This window comes from Neovison vison, chromosome 13 (assembly GCF_020171115.1).
Source record: "Neovison vison isolate M4711 chromosome 13, ASM_NN_V1, whole genome shotgun sequence".
Taxonomy (NCBI): domain Eukaryota; kingdom Metazoa; phylum Chordata; class Mammalia; order Carnivora; family Mustelidae; genus Neogale; species Neogale vison.
This window is the reverse complement of record NC_058103.1, coordinates 84,612,557-84,634,007: the sequence shown is the minus strand read 5'-3', so window position 1 is coordinate 84,634,007 and position 21,451 is coordinate 84,612,557. Positions and strand designations below refer to the sequence as shown.

Sequence of the window (21,451 nt, the reverse complement as noted above, 5' to 3'; positions counted from 1 at the left end):
TAGTTTCTATGAACAAATATAAGCACTGTGAGAAATCAGTAGATTAAGTGGATCAGAATGCTTAGAGCACAGAGCTAGGAACTTATGGATGGTAAAACAAAAAGAATGCTGAGTGGTCTAAACCAAGTTCCCAGGAAAAAAAAAATTCAGCTAAGAAGTTTAAAGAACAAAGGCTCCTCTTAGCTCTCACGGGGATGTCCTTGGGTTCTAGCAGCTCCCCAGGAGACAAAGGCAAAATGAAGTTTCCAAGCTCTTCAATCTAGATAACCATCACAGGGAATTCTATCTTTTAAACAAAACTATCCTATCATAATGGTCAATTTAAAACTATCAGGTTTTTGTGGTTACAATGGGAAAAAAAAAGAGCACAATTTCATCATCCTCTCTATTTAAAAAACGTACCTGTTAATTACAAAAACATATGAACAAATGTATGTAAAAATAGGAGAGTAAAAGTCAAGAATTGGGGAACCATTCCAAGAGACCCGATATCAGCATAGCAAGTGTTCCAGAAAAGAAGGGGTAAAAAATTAGGGGGCTGGAAAACATCAACAAAATAATTCAAGAAAACTTGCTGAGAAAAACTTTCAAATCACAAGTTTCAATAAAGGACAAAGGCACACTAGATGAAAACATACCCATACTATGGTATATCATCATGAAATTGCAAAACCCTGGGGGAAGAGAGAAAAAATTATATGTTTCCAAAGTAACATGAATCATAACAGAATTATACTTCTCAACCGCTACAGGGAATATGAAAACAAATTTTGGAAGTAAAATTATTTTCAATCCTGAATTCTATATCCAGCCAGTTTTTCACTTAAACATCTGGGTAGTATAAAAACTTTCAGACTTGCAAGAGAGGTCTCAAAGATACCTCCCAGCACCCTTTACTCTGGAAACTATTTAGAAGAGGTACTTCACTAAAATAAAAATAAACAAAAAAAGAGAAAGGGATTCAACAAGACATATAATATAAAAGAGAATCCCCAAGAAGACAGTAAAGGGTGATCCAAGGATGATACTTGTGAACAAAACACCAAGCTGGACTGGAGCTGACTAGGAGGTCCCTACACAGACTTACCTAAGGAGAGGAAATCCAACAGCTGTGAAATCAGTAGCTCGTTGTTTTTTATTGCCAAACAGTATTCTATTGTACGAATATACCAACCCTGATATATCCATTCACTCTGTTCTTTTTTTTTTTTAAGATTTTATTTATTTATTTGACAAAGAGAGATAACAAGTAGGCAGAGAGGCAGGCAGAGAGAGAGTGGGAGGAAGCAGGCTCTCCGCTGATCAGAGAGCCTGATGTGGGGCCCGATCCCAGGACACTGAGATCATGACCTGAGCCAAAGTCATAGGCTTAACCCACTGAGCCACCCAGGTGCCCCGCCATTCACTCTTTTCTTTGAAGTATACATTTTTGGCAAGTTAGAATAAAGTTGATATAAATATATGAACACAAATTTTCATTTCTCAAGGTTAAATGCCTAGGGGTAGGGTTGCTGGATCATACAGTAAATCCATGTTTGACTTATAAGTATATGCTTAACTGTTTTCCAGAGGAACTGAATCACTCTGCATCCCTACCAGCAATATGTGAGGGTTCCAGTTGCTCCACATCCTCCTCAGCACTTGGTACTGACAACAATTTTAAGTCATTCTTAAAATGTACAGTAGCATTTTAAGGATGTACAGGATGTACAGTAGCAGTTCACCATTTGCACTTTATTTGCATTCCCCTAACGGCTAGTTATGCTAAACATCTTTTCATGAGCTGATGTGTCACTCTATATCCTCTTGTCAAAGCCTATTAAACATTTTTAAGTGGCTTGTTTTCCTACTGTTGAGTTTGCAGAGTTCTTTACATATTCCAAATATAAGTCCTTTGCAGGTATATGATTTGCAAATCTTTTCTTCCAGCCTATAATCTGCCTTTTAATTCTTTTAACAGTGTCTTTGCAAGCGATGGTTTTAATTTGATGAAATCCAATTCATCAATTTCTTCTTTTATGAATCATGCTTTTGGTGTAATGCGAAAGAACTTCTTATCTACACCCAGGTTATGAAGATTTTCTCCTGTCTTCTTCTAAAAGCCGTACATTTTTGTATCTCAAATTTAGATGTGTGGTACATTTAAAGTTCATTTTCATATATTGTGTAGTTTAGGTCAATGTTCATTATATTTGTATGTGGATATCCAATTGTTCCAGCACCACTTATTGAAAAGATTTTTCTTTTTCCATTTTGTCACTTTGTAAAAAATTACTGGCCATGGTTGTGTGCGCCTATTTATGCGATCTCTATTCTATCTCATTGCTGTACATGCCTTTCGCTTTGCCAGTACCACAGTCTTCATGATGACAGCTTCATCCTGTTTTTAAATCATGTAGCTTGATTTTTTCCAACATTTTTCTTTTTCAGAATTGTTTTGGGAGGTCTGGGTGGCTCCATCCTTTAAGCATATGCCTTCAACTCAGGTCATGATCCCAGGATCCTGGGACTGAGCCTCACATTGGACTCCCTGCTCAGCGGAGAGTCCACTTCTCCTTTTCTCTCTGCCCCTCTCCCTCACCCTCTCCCTCAAATAAAATCTTTTTTAAAAAAATGGTTTTGGCTATTCTAGGCCTTTTACCTTTGTAAAGAAATTTTAGAATCAGTTTATAACCAGAAATGGTGCTGTTGGGATTTTTATTAATACTGCATTAAATCTATAGATCAATTTGGGGAAAATCAACATCTTTACTATTGTGATACTTCAAAATCATAAATACATTTTTTCTCCATTTACTTAAATATCCTTTTATTTTCTTTTTTAAATCAGGGTTCTATAATTCTAAGCATAGAGATCTTATATATATTTTGTTGAATTTATACCTAAGAGTTTCACTTTGGGGAAGCTACTATAAATATCTTTAATTCAGTTTTTAATTGTTGTATCACTAGTATATAGAAATATGATTTTTTTTGTGAGCTGACCATGAAGCACTTGCTAAACTCATTTACTCTAGGAATTTCTTTGTGGATTGCTTGGGATTTTCTACATAGATGATTATGCCATCTGCAAATAGGGGCAGTTTTATTTCTTCCTTTTTAATCTTTGTGCCATAATTTCTTTAAGTATTTTTGATGGATCACATTCATTCTCTTCTCATTCTGGGTCTCCGATAACACAAATGTAAGACCTTATCATAGTTTCATAGGTCCCTGAAGCTGTACATTTCTTTATTTTTAACCTTTTCCCTGTTATTCAAATTGGATCACTTCTGTTGACCCATTTTTAAGTGCAGACTCTTTCACTGTCATGTCTACTCTGCTATTGAGCCCTTTTAATGAGTTTTAATTTCCATGATTGTATTTCTTAGTTCTAAAATCTCCATTTATTTCTTCATATCTTCTATTTCTTTGCTGAGACTTTCTATCTTCCCGTTCAATCCTTGAACATGGTCATAATAGCTGATTTTAAAACTACTTTTCAGATAATTTTAACATATGTGTGATCTTGGCATCACCATCTGTTCACTGTCTTTTCCCATGTAAGTTCAATTTTTCTGGTTCTTTTTAAGCTGAGTAATTCTAGATTGTATTCTGGACATTTGCATATTATGTTATGATACTCTGGATCTTATTTAAGCCCCACTGAGAATGCTGGTGTGCTTGTTTTAGCCAGTAATTGATTTGACCCGTTGGATTCACATTTCAAGTTCTGACCAGCCTTCTGTGGGTTGTATTTCCAATTACAATTCAGTTTGCAAACCCTCTGCAGTCATACATACAGTTTCATAACTGTACCATGCAGTGTCCAGTTTGGGAGTTAGGGGTGGTCTATCCCATAATTCAGTCCTTGATGTTTCAGTATGCTGATTAGGAATCAGACTCATACATGTCAGCTTGGGAGTCAGCTCATGAGTCCATCACCAACTTTAAGTAGTCCGTTTTCTAAGCTCCTCATTCTCTTGCAATCTTTTGGCTCCCTGGGGCTCCCCTTTTCCACCTTTCCAGCAGAAAGCTGGGACTTCATTAACCCCACTCTGCCATGTACTTCCCATTACTGCGACCACAACAGGGCTAAGCAAAAGAAGAGCAGAGGGAGAAGAAAACAATGGGATTTGCTGCACTCTCTTGATACCAAAGCTCCTCCAATCTGGGAGGAAGTCTCCCCTCCCTCTGAGATTTAGGCTCCTGCCTGCCCCCATTGAGGCCACTGCAGCTTCTGCCAAGGACTGCTTGAGGCCTGGGGTGCAAGAAAATGAAGAAAAGGAAAAAAAGAAGAAGAAAGAGAAGGATGTGGGAAAGAGATCCCTTCCGCTCCTTGAGTCAGAACCAGAGGGCTTCTCCTGGTGCTTTTTCTGTCCGTATTAATAACGCTCACTTCCAAGTTTCAGGATACATTAAGTTCAGGCTGGGGCATACCGGAAGAAAAAAAATGGTAAACTCACCGCCGGTTCAGTGGTACTTTGAATTCTGGTCTTCTTCCCCAATCTGCCTCCTACTATTTATTTTTCAGAGTCCTCAAATAGCCACTCCAAGCATTCTGTCCAGGTTTTATAGCTGCATTCAGTGGGAGAGACAGGGTGAAGTGTGCTTACTCCATCTTATCTGGAACCAGAACCTGGACTACTGTTTTTCATAACACACTTTGTCGAACTGATTATTGAAACTATTTATAGAACTTTGATTACAAGAAGTTAAAAAGTAAAGATAAGCAAATCCTGTATTAACCTTACTGTGGAAAAGGGAACAAGGAAGCCAGTAGGATCGCATTTTTTTTAAGCATGTATTCTTTTGGGTATTATATGCTTAGGAAAAGTGAAGTTTTTAACTGTATTTGTTTTATTTCTTTAAATCCTATTTTATCTGTGGACTTTTATAAATACTAGGACTGTTACAAATTTTTTAAAAGAAGAAGAAAAAGTAGTATGAGACAGAGGAAGCAGAATTCAGATGAGAGGCCATAATCTGTTTAAGAAACCGAGAAAAGTTCAGGATGACCAACAACCCAAGTGTAAGCCAACAGTTTCTGGTAAAGAGGCTAGAGAAGCAGGCAGGAATCAGTTCAAGATCTTGCATGCCAGGTTAAGGTGGCTGGACTTTACCTGAGAAAACGAAGGCCTTTAAGTGTTTTAGCAAATGTTGGGAGTGACATGATCCAATCAGTATGTTTGAACAATCGCTCCTGCTACAGAACATAAAGATATGTAAAATATGAGTCTTACTATCTGAATGTTAGGGGGTCACATCAAGTTGCAGAAAAATACATATATATTATGGTTGCACATGTTGTTGAGGGATATGGGTGAGAGGGTTGTTTCACATAGACATGCATGCACACAGTCATTATATATCATATGTAATCATATGATTTTATACATGATTCTGATTCCATATGATTTATATATATAGGATATATATCACATGATTATTTATGTGTGTGTAAAAATAGATAGACAGATGACAAAATATGTATTGAATGTTTCTGGAAAAAACATAAGAAACCAGTAACAGTGGTTAGTTTAGGAGGAAGTTGGGGGCTAAGAGAAAGCAAACTTACTTTTCACTTTATTCTTCTCATTTTTAAACCTTTTACTGTGAATATTTACACATGAACTAGATACACTGAACAAGTATGAATAAGCCTAGCATTCAGTAATCCATCTTCCAGCGTAGAGTTAGCACTCAAACACTACTACAGATTTCCCTCCAAATATTACTCACCATTTATAAAGTTCACAACACAGAACAGCTTTTTTATTACATTATATTATACTGCATTTCAGTAATTTACTATGTATTTTCAGGCATTTATGTATTTTAAATTTAAAATTTAAATTTTAAATTGAGAAATTTAAATAGAAGATGGAAGAGTAAGAACTGATTTTGAAGATATTATACTATGTTTTTTCACTATGAAATTATATTACATTTTTACGATAAAAGAAATGTTTGTGTTACTCTTTTCAATTTCTTAAGCACCGAAGGACATAAAGGGAAACATTAAAAGATTTTTTTCTTCTTTCCTGGTCCCCCTAATGCCAATTCCTAAACATAACTATCCTTACTGGCTTCTTGAGCTCTGTATGATTCCAGACTTTTGCTGTGCTTATAAAGCACATATAAATATATGTGTATATGTGTATATAAAGCACACACATATATTTTATACTCTCTTTGAAGGAAATGGATCTCTGCTCCTTAAGATAACCTAGACATATTCAATTTCCTAAACGTCATTTTCCTAAATCCAGAGTAATCAATAGACAAATCCCCAAGCTGGCAGATAATATGAAATCTTCCAAGTAGAGAATGTTAAAATAAACACACTGAACAGATGAAGTTCTCAGAGATCTCCTAACACATCTTTGATGAAACAGATGAACTTTAACCAGGGCAAGCAAAAAATTACTTTAGGGGAAAAAAGTGTACAAGTTGAAATAAACAAAAGGACAGATGATAGGTATATAAAAGGCTAAAGAAAGACTACAGAGCACAAGCAGAGGATTGGGGAGAAAAGTGTCATTAGTACAGAAGAGCAACTGCATGGGCTCCTAGGTGGCTCAGTCAGTTAACTGTCTACCTTCAGTTCAGGTCATGATCCCAGTGGGATTGAGCTCCCTGCTCAATGCGGAGCCTGCTTCTCCCTCTCCCCCTCCCACTGTTTATTAAAATCTTATTTTAAAAATCTTATTAAAATCTTATTTTAAAAATCTTATTTAAAAAAAAAATGACTACAACTCTTCTGCCTTTCTGCTTGAAGTCTCTAACTACTGCTGCAAAGTACAACTACTCCCTCTCCCCAGTCATAAGAATGAGAGACGTATGTCATTTGGATTAGAATACTGGTCTATCCACAGACTACTGTCTATGAAAGTTCCTCCAAAATGCTTGCCCTCATCAAGGTTCATCTGTTCCATCAAAGGGTGTAGAAGATCTCTGGTAATTCCTTTCGTGGGAGAGCATAGCAGTTGAATTCTGGGACTAAAAGGTTAGGAATAGACCTTTACCCCTTATTATATTCTTTACTACTTTGTGCTATCGTTTTGCCACTGAGCATAATACAAATATCAAGTTTAAGTGTATGTAATTCTTTAAGTGGCTTGCAATTTAAAAGAGAACACAAGTGTATTTTTAAAAATAAACAATTCAAACACATTGAAAAGTGCACATAAGGATAAAACAGACAAAATCTAGTAATTAAAACCTATTGAGAGAAATGTGTTTGCCCAATAGCAATTAATACCCTAGTGCCCACACTGTGGTTTCAATTATTTCTCAATGAAAGGAAACAGGGCTTCTTGGAGAAAGAGAGTTCCTGATTCCAACAATGGCACAGGGAAAATTAGGAAAGTCTGAAATATGGACTGTGCCAGAAAAGAAAGATGGTATCAAAGAACTCTGGAGTTAGAAGGACATAGCAGTCCACTGAAAGGGCTTCCACTAGCCAAAGACATGAAAATTTGAGCATCAAAATAACAATCACCACAATGAGTTGAAATAAAATATTGAAAACAAAAACAAATTCATTAGTCATATGGCAAAAAACTCATTTTTCTGAAAATTGGTAAATAAGAGGGAAGAAAAATCAAGCCTTTATCCTGCCTTTCTTGTAGTGACTATACTTCAGGGGAAACAAACAGCTGATGAAATAAAGTTCTACTTGGTAGAATAATTCCAGTTCAGAAATTTGATTCAGAAAAAGAATCATAAAAATCACAATTTTGCCAACCATATGGAAACAATAGATCTAGACTATGTACTCTTGCCAAAAATAAGAGCAGTAACAACAACATGAATCTCATCAAGGCTCTGCATCTACTACCAGTTCACAGGAAAAACAGAGGCTCGAGAAACATGTTAAAAGATACCCCAAGTGTGCAATTAGACAAATCCAGAATTTGGACTCTTCTATCAAACTAAGAACTTCATTTCTTCAACAAATAAACGGCAATGCCAAAAAAAAAAAGGTTGGGGGGAGGGGGACTGGGAGGATGACGGAGGAACCGTGGAACTCTCAAAGACTAAGAGACTTAAGAGATATGTCAACCAAATGCAGTGTATGTGATTCTTGATTTGAACAAGTCAACAACAGGATACTGCTTTCAATCAATCTAATATTTATTGAGGGCATTGGGCTAAACACTTGACTTTTACCACTTCATTCTCATAACCAACCTATAATTTGTGTGTTGTTAATGTTCCCATATTACCCTTGGGAATTTGAGCTAAGTAGGTTCACATGGGCAGAAGATGGTGGAGATGGTCCTCAGTTGTCACTTTTTTTTATCAACCACAAGTTATGTTTCTCTATATATTGTATTTCTGCTACTTCGCATGGACAATGCTACAGTCAATAGCCAAAGAATGCCCCCCACAAGTCCTCCTCACTCAACAGTTACTTCCCTCCCCCACCATCAACGCTGACAAGGTCTCAACATGCCTCAAAGACAGAACAATAGGATATTTTTAAGACAATGGGAGAAATTAAACACTGGCTAGATTTTAGATGATACTGAGAAATAATTTTGTTAGGTGTTTAAAACTACTGGCTTATGTTATTTAAAAAAAAGGAGTACCTTACTATAAATTATAGACTTTAGTTAATAATAATGTATCAATATTGGCTTCACCAATTATAACAAACATATCCCAATAACACAGTATTTAGTAACAGGGGAAACTATAGGTGCGGAGGGGTACTATGGGAACTCTGTATTTTCTGTTCAATTTTTCTGTAAACCTAAAATAGTTCTACAAAAGTAAAGTGTATTAGTTTTTAAAAAAAAAAAAAAAAAAGGCAAAACTGTGAACATGGGCTTCCTCTCCAATGAATTCTCTAACCCGTTATTAAAACTGGCCACCTGAGGGGTTTCCACAGGCTTATTATTTCACTTTTCCAGTTATATAGATATCCCAAATGTTCCTAATGTTTAAAATAAACTACTTCTAATATATCCTCACAGCATTCCTTTTTTTTTTTTTTCTTTTTTAAAGGATAAGTGGCTAAGACTTTCTAGGCTACCACAGATGAAATTTGATGGTTTTACAAAATCACTGATCATCAAAAAAGCACTCATTCACACGCAAAGTAATATCTGTCAAATTTTGATGTATCTCCAAACACCCTCACTCCAACCCTATAGACTCCCTAACTGGCTGGTAATTCATAACTCTATGAAATAAATAATACTTTCACTAAAAAAAAAGGAGCCCTTATCTATTAAGTAGAGATACATACTGAAGTATTTATACATGATACAATGTCTACCATTTCTTTTGTAAATTCATTAGCATCTGTTACAACCTTTTAAAGCAGAATATGACTTGAGCACTACATTTCCACTCATAAAACTTGCTGTTCTGAACAGCTTCACAACACACCTAAGTGGGTTTTTAATTGGCTACTCTAAACAATGCTTTTCAGAAAACAAACCCTATTATATAATAACTCCCATCAAGTTGGTTCGCTTTAACATACTAGTTTCTAGAGGCCTGGTGCACACAGTTGGTAACTACAGGGGATATAAGATTTTAAAAGTAGATCCTAGGAGGTAAAGTTGTTTTAACCAATATTTTTCTTTTAAACATCAAAGTGTAGCTCAGTCACTTCAGTGACAAAAAAATTTGGTCTCACTAGGGAATCCACTTAATAGCTAAACACTTTAGCCCACACAGTTAATATTAGGTGAATATTAGGTTATGTACACCTTACAACAAATGTTACCTTGTCCTGTTAAATAAACTCACATGAAACCAGAAAAGAAAAACTGGCTGGGCTTTATTTCCTAAGTATCAGCATATCATAAGAGAAAGAAACCTTATCTTCGTCTTAAGCAATTACTGTCATGTCATGCAGATTTTTAAAATGATAACAAAAATAAAGAAAAATATATCATCAGAGGGAATGAAGACAAAGTATTGAATATAGATACAAGTGATTCTTGGGATGGAGCTTAGAGCTTAGCCTACTTCTTCTACACACGACATGTCATCTTCTCCCTTGAGGGGTGACATCTCTTCTGGTCACAGCAGAATTACTATCATCAGCAGTGGGGTCATCTTCATTGATACCAAAACAAAATTTGATCATCCCATAGATCCTGTTAGCATATGTCTGGGGATCTTCCAGAATGAAGCTGGAGGACAGAACTGCAGTTTCATAGAGCAGGAAGACCACTTGTCATTTTGCCTTCTGCCATGAGGTCTCGATCATAGAGTGGTGAGAGTTTTATCTGCAAGTGCTTCTTTGCTGCCATGTAGCCATGGCTGAGTTGCCTCTATGGCTTGAGCCTTCATGATTCTTTCCTTATTTGCCATCCAGCCACATGTGCTTGTGACAGTACAGTATGAGGATGTCACCAATCAGTTAGACATGAGCACCTTTTTTATTTATTTCTTCAAAATATCCTTCATGATTTTGCACAGGTTTTCAAACTTTGTTTTTTTTTTTTCTCTTCCTGTTATTTTTCTCTTCTTCATTTTCTGCAAGTTCTAAGCCCTATTTGATAACAGACACTACAGTCTTCCCCTCAAAGTCCTTCTGCTGTTGGACACTGTACTTGTCAAGAAACTTGATCATATATACTTCTAGGCCATGCTTCCAAAGACATTCCACAAAGCCAAATCTGCTACCTGGTCCTGGGTCTTACCTGTGATGTTAAAGATATGCTTCTGGTATTCCTTCACTCTGGTACAATAGTTCTTGAGAGAAACTATCTAATGATCAGAAACAGATGTGCAGTATCTTAACAGCTCTGAAAGCTTCTTCTGATTTTGAAAGTCCTCATGTAATTCCAAGCTTAATAGGTTTTTTAAATTTTATTTATTTGGTGGGGGGAGATGGAGGAGGAACAGAGTGAGAGAGAATCCCAAGCAGACTCCACTGAGCACAGAGTCTGATACGAGTTTTGATCCCATGACCCAAGCTGAAATTAAGAATCAGAGGCTCAACTGACTGAGCTACCCAGGCGTCCCCCAAGCTTAATATTTTAGAGAAATGCTCATAGAGGTACCTGAGTAGTTCAGCCAGTTAAACATTTGACTCTTGATCTCAGCTCAGGTCTTGATCTCAGGGTCATGAGTTCAAGCCCCACACTGGGCTCTATGCTGGGTGTAGAACCTACTAAGAAGGAAAAGAAAAGAAAAGGAAAGGAAAGGAAAGAGAAGAAAAGAAAAGAGAAGGGAAGGGAAGGAGGGAAGGAAGTGAGGGATATAAGGAGGGAAGGAAAATAAATGCTCATAAAATTTTTGCAGTTCTGTCTTCTGTCAGTTCAGTGAAGAGTTAGTTCTAAGAATCTTTTGACCAAATTCTGTAACTTTTATAAAATTTTGCTTTGCTGTAACATCTCATGGGAAATATTTAAAAGAAGATCCTCAGAATACACCACACCTCTAATGAAATTCAGATATTCAAGGATCAGCTCCTTGCAGTTATCCATGATAAAAACTCTGAGAACATACAACTTGATGTTGTTCTTTATCTTTGTTTTCAAACAAAACAAAGGGAGTACGTCTTGGGACAAAAAGAAGGGATCTGAATTCCAACTGCCGTTCAATTAAAAAATGCTTCACTTTTAAGTGATCCTGCCACTCATCAGTCAAGTTCTTATAAAATTATCCATATTCTCCATTAATAATATCATCAGGATTTCTGGTCCAAATCCATTGACCACTGTACTTCTGTACTTTGATCTTTTTCTTTTCTTATCATCAACTTTCCTTTCATTCTCCACCTCAACAGAACCAACATCTATTTCAGTTCTGTCATTAGACTCCTTTTCTTTTTTTCCTCTTTCTTCTCTCTCTTTTTTTTTTTTAATATTCATTTATTTAAGAGAGAGAGAGAGTATGTGCAAGGGGAAGGACAGAGGCAGAGAAAGAAGCAGACTCCCCACTGAGCAGAGAGCCTGACACAGGACTCCATCCCAGGACCCTGGGATCATGACCTGAGCAGAAAGCAGACACTTAAACAACTGAGCCACCCAGGCGCGCCTTCTTCCTTTTCTTCAGCTTCATCATCGTTGACTTCTTTATCACATTCCTTCTCCACAAAAAGAGTAATATATAGCCAATAAACTGGGAGTGTTTCTTCACAATCATCTTTACTCTTCTTTCTTCTAAGAACTCAGTTTGGTCTTCCTTCAGATGCAGGATAACCTCTGTTCCAGGACCCACGGGTTGACCTGTATCAGTCCTAACTGTGAACGATCCTCCTGCAGAGACGCCCAGGCATACTGTTCATCATTATTACGTTTGGTGATCATGGTCACTTTCTCAGCAATCAAACAGGCACCAAACTGGCCAATTACAGAAATATGCACCAGCCTGCAAAGTTTCCAAGAACACTTTGGTTCCAGACCTGGCAATAGTACCAAGGTTACTGATCAAATTGGCCTTGGTCATGCCAATCCCGGTATCCACCATAGTGAGGGTTAGATCTTGGCTGTTTGGAACACTGTTAATATGCAGCTCTTACCCAGAATCTAACTTACTGGGATCTGTCAAGCTTTCATACCTGATTTTGTTCAAAACATCTATGAATCTGAAATAAGCTTCCTCAGAAAGATCTCTTTATTCAAGTAGAAAGAGCTGATGATCAGGGACATCAACTGAGTGATTTCCACCTGAAAGGTGAATGTCTCAAAGCCTTCTCCTTCATCAGCTGGTCTTGGGTCTGGGTTTCCTCAGGTATTTCAGCTAAGGGACCACATAGGCTTCGTGATGACACAGCACTGGGACACAGAAGCCACTTAGCATTTACTCCAGCAAGGTGGGAAAAAGTGTTGAAGGAGTAGCACATAGCTGCAATAAGACTGGCCAAGTGCTGGGACGCCTGGGTGGCTCAGTTGGTTAAGCAGCTGCCTTCGGCTCAGGTCATGATCCCAGTGTCCTGGGATCGAGTCCCACATCGGGCTCCTTGCTCAGCAGGGAGCCTGCTTCTCCCTCTGCCTCTGCCTGCCATTCTGTCTGCCTGTGCTCGCTCTCTTCCCCTCTCTCTCTCTGATAAATAAATAAATAAATAACTTAAAAAAAAAAAAAAAAAAGACTGGCCAAGTGCTGATAACTTACTGAAGTTGAATACTGGGTACAAAAGAATGTTCTCTATATCATTATTTCTATTTTTGTGTATATTTAAAGTTCTTCATAATAAAAATTAGGGAAAATGGCAAATTTAAGATTTGCCTGTCTTGTTGAAGGATTATAGCTATGTATCAAATTTTTGTTAAGAATCCTTTTGGAAGGGGCGCCTGGGTGGCTCAGTGGGTTAAGCCGCTGCCTTCGGCTCAGGTCATGATCTCAGGGTCCTGGGATCGAGTCCCGCATCGGGCTCTCTGCTCAGCAGGGAGCCTGCTTCCTCCTCTCTCTCTGCCTACTTGTGATCTCTCTCTGTCAAATAAATAAATAAAATCTAAAAAAAAAAAAAAAAAAAAGAATCCTTTTGGAAAACATTGATGGTAGGTTCCTCAGGTACTGCAGAATTACTAGTGATCAGTTTGAAGTCATTAGACAGAAGTTTTTTTTTTTTTTCTTACACCAGCACTGCAAATAAAACTGTAATTATTAAAAAGACAAAAAAGAGAGGTGTGTTGAGATACAGCTCAAGAGTTCATTAAAATAGAGAAGTGAAGATAGCCAGAATATCACCCTAAAACATTTACTGAAGATGGGGGAGAAGAAAGATAAAAAAGAATCTAACAGCCTAGGGAGGCAATTATCCCCTTTGATCCAAGTTTCAAAGCAAATGAACTGAAAGACAAAGGTCTAAAGACAGTATAGTCCAGGGGCGCCTGGGTGGCTCAGTGGGTTAAAGCCTCTGCCTTCGGCTCAGGTCATGATCCCAGGGTCCTGGGATGGAGCCCCACGTCAGGCTCTCTACTCCATGGGGAGCCTGCTTCCTCCTCTCTCTCTCTGCCTGCCTCTCTGCCTGCTTTGTGACCTCTGTCTGTCAAATAAATAAATAAAATCTTAAAAAAAAAAAAAAAAGTACAGTCCAAATGGAGACAAGGAGAAAACACAAAAAAAATGGTTATATGGAGATGTATGTTAATAAAAAGAAAAGCTTATTAAGTTTTGTGTTTCTATGTACTAGGGATACTCTAGAGAATAATAACTAAGTGTATAAGTACTACCTAACAGGCTGACAGATGATTTAGTTCATTTTTTTTCTTTTAAATTTTATGTAAATTCAAGTCAGTTAACACATCCAATGTTACTTTCAGGGTAGAATTTAGTGATTCATCAGTTGCATGTAACACCCAGTGCTCATTCCATCATGTGGCCTCCTTAATGCCCATCACCCAGTTACTCCAACCCCCCCAACCTCCCCTCCAACGACCCTCAGTTTGTTCCCTGTATTTAAGAGTCTCTTATGGTTTGCTTCCTTCAGCAGTGACTAACACATTCAATCACATTTGTAAAAACCAAGTATGAGGGCACCTGGGTGGCTCAGTGGGTTAAGCCGCTGCCTTCGGCTCAGGTCATGATCTCAGGGTCCTGGGATCGAGTCCCGCATCGGGCTCTCTGCTCAGCAGGGAGCCTGCTTCCTTCTCTCTGCCTCTCTGCCTACTTGTGATCTCTCTCTGTCAAATAAATAAATAAAATCTTAAAAAAAAAAAAAAACAAGTATGATTCAGGAGTCAAACTTGATTAAATAGAGAATAGTAAGATACATCCAGAGTGGCTCTAAGAGTTGTGAAAAGAGAGTAATCTGGGTAGCACCATAGGGGAGGTCATTTAGAAGAAAAGATGAGGTAAAATGCTAAAGCCGTCACACTTTTCAGAGCCGATGAGAAAGGATCATCCTAGTAATCAGAGTTATGCATGAGCTGAGGAAATCTAAGTTCAGCAAGTACAGGAAAGACTGAGAGAAAACTAAGAACTCAGGGTAATCAGGATAAAACACTGTGAGAGTTTTGAAAAGGGGAACTGATTTATTACAAAGAACAAAACTTAGGGTTCTGGCTAAATTCACCATAGAAATTTTTTTATCTTGTCAAGAAACAAATCCTGATATCACCTATCAAAAACATCAATTTAAAGATTTATTTGAGAGCAAGCAAGCAAGCTTGCATGCACAGGGGGAGGAGCAGAGAAAGAGGGAGAGAGATGACCCTTAGGTCACAACCTGAGCGGAAACCAAGAATGTGATACTTAACCAACTGCACCACCCAGGCGCCCCTGAATATCATTTCAAAACCAACCAATCCTTTAAAGGGTTAACCTCTGGTTATATATCTTCTCCTTACACACTTAGCCTTTTTATTGGGGCCAGTGAGTAAGAAGTCATTATACAAAAGGAGGCAAACTTAAGTCAGCCTCATAAAATGTTCTCAAAAAGGCCTAGATTCTAAAGCACCCTTAATCAAAATAAGTTGTAAGGCATTAAATATACAGAAGGTATAAGTTAGGAAGCCAACAAAAGAGTCAAGGGCTGCCTCACTAAAATACAGAGCTTAGAATTAAAATTAAAACTTCAAAAAAAAAAAAAAAAAAGGAAAGAAGAAGAAATACAGACCAGAAGATAAAAGTCTGTTTGTTTTTGGAACATGAAGAGTGTGAGGACTAGGATGTAGTTATAAGCAGGTAGGAGAAACATTTTAGTTAATAGTACGGAAGATAGAAAGAAAGACTTAGCATCCTAAGGTTTCCAATTCATCCATTAAAAGGTACTAAAGTTATCTTCAACCTTTATCCCATAGAATCCTGGATAAATCGTGGCCAAAATAGGCAAGAGAACCTATGGAAAGGGCTATGGAGCTGTATTCTGCCTCACCTGGAACACCTCCTCAGGGCCAAGTAGGAGAAAAGTGAAGTGGCTTGCTCCAGGCCACTGATGCTGACACATCCTTTATAGGATCATCGTCTGAGAGTCAAACAGATCCCCTAGGATCTGTGCAAACCAGGAACTGGCAGCTACAGCTGTACCTATTTGTGGCCTCTGTGTCACTGAGCTGGGAACAGCTCCAAAGAAATAGGGAGTAAGGAGAAAGGCTGAAAAAAAATAAGAGAGCGCCATCTTTTCCCCTATTCTTCCTTTTCCAGTTACATTTTTTCTAGTAGTGACAATAGGTTTTGATCTATCCACTGCCTTCCTAATTTCCCATGTTTTGGGAAACGTAAGTTTGGGCTAAAAATAACTATTAAACAGATCTAGCATTTTATTAGCATCAGGCTCTAAACAAATGAACCAACTGGTAGAAACACCTGGATAATGAGAACGCTTAAGCAAAGGACAATGATTAAAAGAACAGACACTGCCAGAATACATAATACACATTTCATCAACTTAATACAAACCAGTTCACTAGAATTCCAAGCACCAGGAATTCACAAGGAGAATACAATCACCCTAGAGACTACACAGCCACAAATTTGAAGGTCCTAGGCTACAAAGCATTTTGGGCTTGCTACTTCTCCCAACTACAGTTATTTCTACTAATTCCAGCAACTTCTTTTGCTCTATATTAGTATTGAATTTTTTTTAGATACTAATGAATGTCCTATAACAATACCAAACGTTCAAGAACTTAACAAGATCATTTAATGTGCTAATCACCCATTTAATTTTGATTCAGATACAAAATTTAAAAATAAGTAATATCGGATTATATCATTAACCTGAAAATACAAAGACGAATACAAACTAGCAATGCATTCAGGGTTTTACATCACTGGGTTAAAGTCAGAAAAAAAAGTTATTTATCCTTGTAGTAAAAAACAAGAACCCAAGTAGCAAAATAGATCTCAAAAATGACAACAGGGCCAGAAAAACTCTATGAAACTGAAGTTAAAGAAATCACATAACAAATACTATTATTTTTAATCCACTCTGCAGTGTGATTTGAAGGTTTCCTTAACGTGATTAAAGCATATTTACCTCCAACAACACATGCAGAAACAACTCAGAGGTATTCATGTTTAGTGGTTTAAAAAAAAAAAGGTAAATTTTTACCGATTGCCTTACAAAAACACTTTCTAAGGCAGAATGTTTCAGCTAATTCACTCTCTCATCCTTACTCACTATGAAAAGGAATTTCAAAAAAAAAAGAAAAGGAATTCCCACAGTCCAATTAGCCTAAGCAATTAATATTTCTACTACTACCAGCCAGTGATAAAATTTCAAAGAGAAAAATACTAAGCATTGTTTATACTGAGCTGACACCTGATTATTCAGTTAATAGAGGATGTAAAGACGTTCAGAAAGATAAAAATAAATTATAAACTGTCTGGTATATCATACAAAGCAGCTTACCTTGTAGTTTTTTCAAAACAGCCACCTCCATTTTCAGAACTTGTTTTGGTTGTTGAGCTGATTCTACCTTCAGTGCAACATTTTCCCTGGTAAGCATGTCCAAGGCATCGTAAATTTCTCCAAAGCCCCCACCCCCAATCTTCCTCAACTGCACAGGAAATAAGAACATACACACATACAATTACTAGAACATTCTAATTGGAAATCAACTCATCTCTTATATTGAAAAAAATAATATATAATTTTAACTATCCCTATTTGAGGACAAAAGATCTCAATATTGTTAAATTAATTATACAGATGTCAAGAAGAAAACAAATGCCTAGAAATAGCATCAAAACTTTTCTCACAGTTTTGCCCACAAAAGGTAATGAAATTATCTTAGCCACAACTTTAAAATTTAGTCTACAGCCAGCATTAAAAATGTCACAAAAAAGCATAGTATCTCAAAGTTTCACTTCCCACAAATGCTCCTCAACAACCAGATATGTTTTTTTAATTCTAAGGCAATCATTTGAAGACTTTTTAAACCATGAAATCTTTTTGCCAACTGAAAGCTTATCTGGAACCCAGCTGAGATGCATATGTGGGGAGGTGGGAGTGGAGCAACCAGAGCCCAGCCCTCTATGCACCACTTACCCTCCTCTCTGAGGGACCAAGCTGGCTCCAAAGAAGAGACAAACTCCTGTCCAGAATATGCTATATAACTATATGCCCAAATAATCTGCTCAAATACTAAACTTTAATCAAATAAAACACTTTCAACCAACACTTAATATCCTTCCTGATAAAATGTGTTTGCTTAACTGGGGGAATACCAGGATCTCTGTCTGAGTATCACAGGCAAGTTCTCAGGTGTCAGTGACAACTTAGCCTATAGAGCAACAACCACCAGGGTGGGTAATATATTTCATGTTAGATACAGCATGGAATTAGCCTTCTTCCATTTCCTGAAGGTCCTCTCCCTTCCACATTATCAAACATCTAGGATGTGATATAATGCCAGAAGCCATCAGTAGAGGTACACAGTCCTAAATTGTAAACACCCCAGAGGACTCACTTGAAGTTCTACTTCCTTCAGCACTGGGTCTGTACTGATTACTACCTTCAGGCTGATTTTTCTATCTTCTGAATTTCTATAGTTATTTGCTTAATTATTTAATTACTCATTTTGCTAGGCTAAACACCTCAGATATCACTAATATTAATACACTGGATAGTTTTTTAACTTTCCACTGTCAATGTCCTAGCCCCCTACAGTGAAACCAAGCTTCTTCAGAGAGAGTCACTCTTTTCTATTTTTTTGTTTTCCTTATAGCGAGTGTCTAAGTGGTAACTACATAATTATTGCTAAACAACTATTCAGTGCTTTGTATATAAGAGCCATAATCCTTTATTCCAGTGGGTGATGGGAAAAGATACCATAAGGAGTATGAACTCAGGATTAAAATAAAGTTCGAGAACTTCATTTCAGTTAAAAAGTTTTTTGTTGGACCCTGAACAATACTTACAATTCTTAACATTTGCCCATTAAACAAAGCCTAGTATAACTTTAGAAACTCATAAACAGTACAAAAGGGACACCTCTCTAATTATAGACTGTACTGAGAGGTAGCTTCATGTTTCACTTTACAAAAAGAACTTACCAAATAACAGAACAAAAAAATCGACACCAAAGTAATGATTTTGTACTTTGGTCTATTGCTATGTCACTTCAATGATAGTGGAACATCAATTTTTTTTTTTTACAGAGCTCAGCAAAGCACTAAGGCATCATTAATGCTATAAGGCAAAGAGCTAAAGACAGTGTAGTATGATGGGGGGGTAGACAGATTAGGGAAAGTATAGAGATAAGTGGCAGACTTTCTTTACCAAAGACGGTATCAACAATATCAACAAACCCTTTGCTCTTCTTTAGCATGATCCTGCCATTCACCCATCAAGAATCAGAGTCCATTCCCCAACCTCTTAACTCTGGGTAAATCTTGTGACTGCTTTGACCAGAAGACCACCAGCCCTGAAAATAGTCCTTAACAGCCTTGTTGCTTTTGTTTCCTGTCACTCAAAAGCCAGCTACTATGTAAAAAGTCTGACCATCCTGAGAAGACACAGACCTGTGGAGAGATCCTAGAAAATAAGCCACTAGGGATGAAGAGGGGTGGGTAAGAGAACAAAGGACCTCCAAGTCACCAAACAAGCCATTTGGGAATGGATCCCTTAATCCACACAATCCTGCAAGTACCACATGGTTAAGAGACAAACCACCAAGCAAACTCTTCTCAAATTCCTAATCCACAAAATTGTAAGCAAATTAAAAATTGTTTTAAACCTCTAAGTTTTGAGATAGTTTGTTCATATTGATAGATAACCAACACACCATCCCTAAAAATGGGCCTATGATTTCTTACTAAAATGCCACTATACCTCCCAATATATGTATGTTCCATACATATATTAACTCTAATTATCAGGACAGAGCAACTATGCCAGGCGTAGCTGCATTTGTCAGCTTTTGATATGTCTACTGGAAAAAGCCAAATTGATCACAGCACTTAATACAAAACACTCACCAAAGCAACACTCATTCCTGACTTACATATAAGACTACTAACTGTTGGAATTTCCCTACATCAATCCATGATGACAACATGGTTCTTTTCTTATATTTACTCAAGTAAATTTTCAAAGCCTACTGAACTGCCTAACTGGCAAAACGCTGTAACCCAGATACAATATTTGTAATTCTAAAGGACCAATCTTCTTTTTCTAATCTGTGATAGAGTAAGGAAACCACTAAAATAACTTTGCTAAACCTGCTAGTGGAACAAAACTTTAATAAAAGATGGTAGCGATAAAATATATACTTAAATACATCTAAAACAAAAATTGTGTCTTTAAGAGCAGGAAAGATGATAGATTCCAGGTCTTTGGCAAGGAAGACTTCAAAAGACTTATTATTAGGATCAATTATTAGTTGAAAAGACTCAAGAGACAACATGAATGGTGTCCCCTAGTCAAGTGGGATCAATACGGATAATATCTACAACTGACTGAAACATTAAAATATGTTTAAATCCATGAATTCTTAATTGTATATTTTTTAAAATCCCATTGGTAACTTTTGGAAAATGATATGGCAACAATTCATTATTCTGAAAACTGGTAAATTAAGAAATTATGTATTTATTGCTTTCCTAATCAAAATGTATCTCAGGGTAATCAAATAGCTGATGATAGGAAATATCTCTTTGTAGACATACTTCAACTAAAAATATGAAGGAATGACGGAATGTCACAATCTGCAATTAATAGACTTAAAAATGATGGTCAACAGTGCTAAAATGATAATGGGCTATAGGACAAACAATGTCTTAACAGGTGATAAGACATTCTGTGCCTCTTATTGACAGTTCACAATACCCTTTACAAAAAAAATGCCACCTAAATAAACAACCCTGAACTCAGATCTAATTGAGCCTCAATAACAGTATGCATAAAACACAAGACAGTGAAACATGTTAATACCACATGGAAGAAATCAGAGAAATCGAAACTATGGGAAATTCTACAGGCAAATGATCTACTTTCTTCAATTAAAAAAAAAAAGGAAAAAAAGAAAGATGAAAAGAAATCTAGAAATTAAAAGAAACTTAAGTGATGTCAACCAACTGCAACACCCCAGCTTTATATGGATATGATTTAAACCATTAAAAATAATTTACAATGGGGAAATGTGAAAGTTAAAAGGATATTTAATATTTAAAAATTCTTACTTTTTCTTAGCTGTGATAGTATTATGATTACATTTTTAAAAGAATTTTTATCCTTTAGAGATACATAACTCAAGGATGCACAGAAGACATGTTAAGGTAAAAGATTTGCTTCAAAATATTCTGGGTGGGAGGTTAAAGAGAAAACAAGACTGACTACAGAATGGTAACTATTTAAGCTGGGGCATGAGTACATAAAGGTTCATTAAATCAGTCTTGCTATTTTTACGTATGCTTATAATTTTCCTTAATAAAAGTTTCAAACATTTTTAAAAAGAGAAGTTCATTGTATGGTATTTTTGTTGTTGTTGGTTTGTCTTTCCTAAGTACACTTTGATCTACCTTACTCAACATTATCTATCAGAAATTAGGAACATTTACTACCATATAAAGCAAGAATTATGGTATAAACAGGATTTAACCATAGGAA

At 36.8% G+C, this 21,451-nt stretch overlaps 1 protein-coding gene and 1 pseudogene across 5 annotated transcripts in view; both read right to left on the bottom strand.

The window, feature by feature from the left end:
• The window catches only part of TTBK2 (tau tubulin kinase 2), a 162,862-nt gene that overhangs the window by 104,964 nt on the left and 36,447 nt on the right, over window positions 1-21,451 (bottom strand). For 3 of the 5 annotated variants that reach the window (XM_044231585.1, XM_044231586.1, XM_044231584.1), the window contains one exon: window positions 17,252-17,399. In XM_044231585.1, the coding sequence (XP_044087520.1) occupies window positions 17,252-17,399 (148 nt within the window). Of the gene's footprint in view, window positions 1-4,445; window positions 4,558-5,102; window positions 5,186-17,251; window positions 17,400-21,451 lie in introns of those variants that run through there. The other 2 variants (XM_044231587.1, XM_044231589.1) reach the window with 2 other exon arrangements.
• LOC122894021 lies at window positions 11,194-12,799 on the bottom strand (annotated as a pseudogene).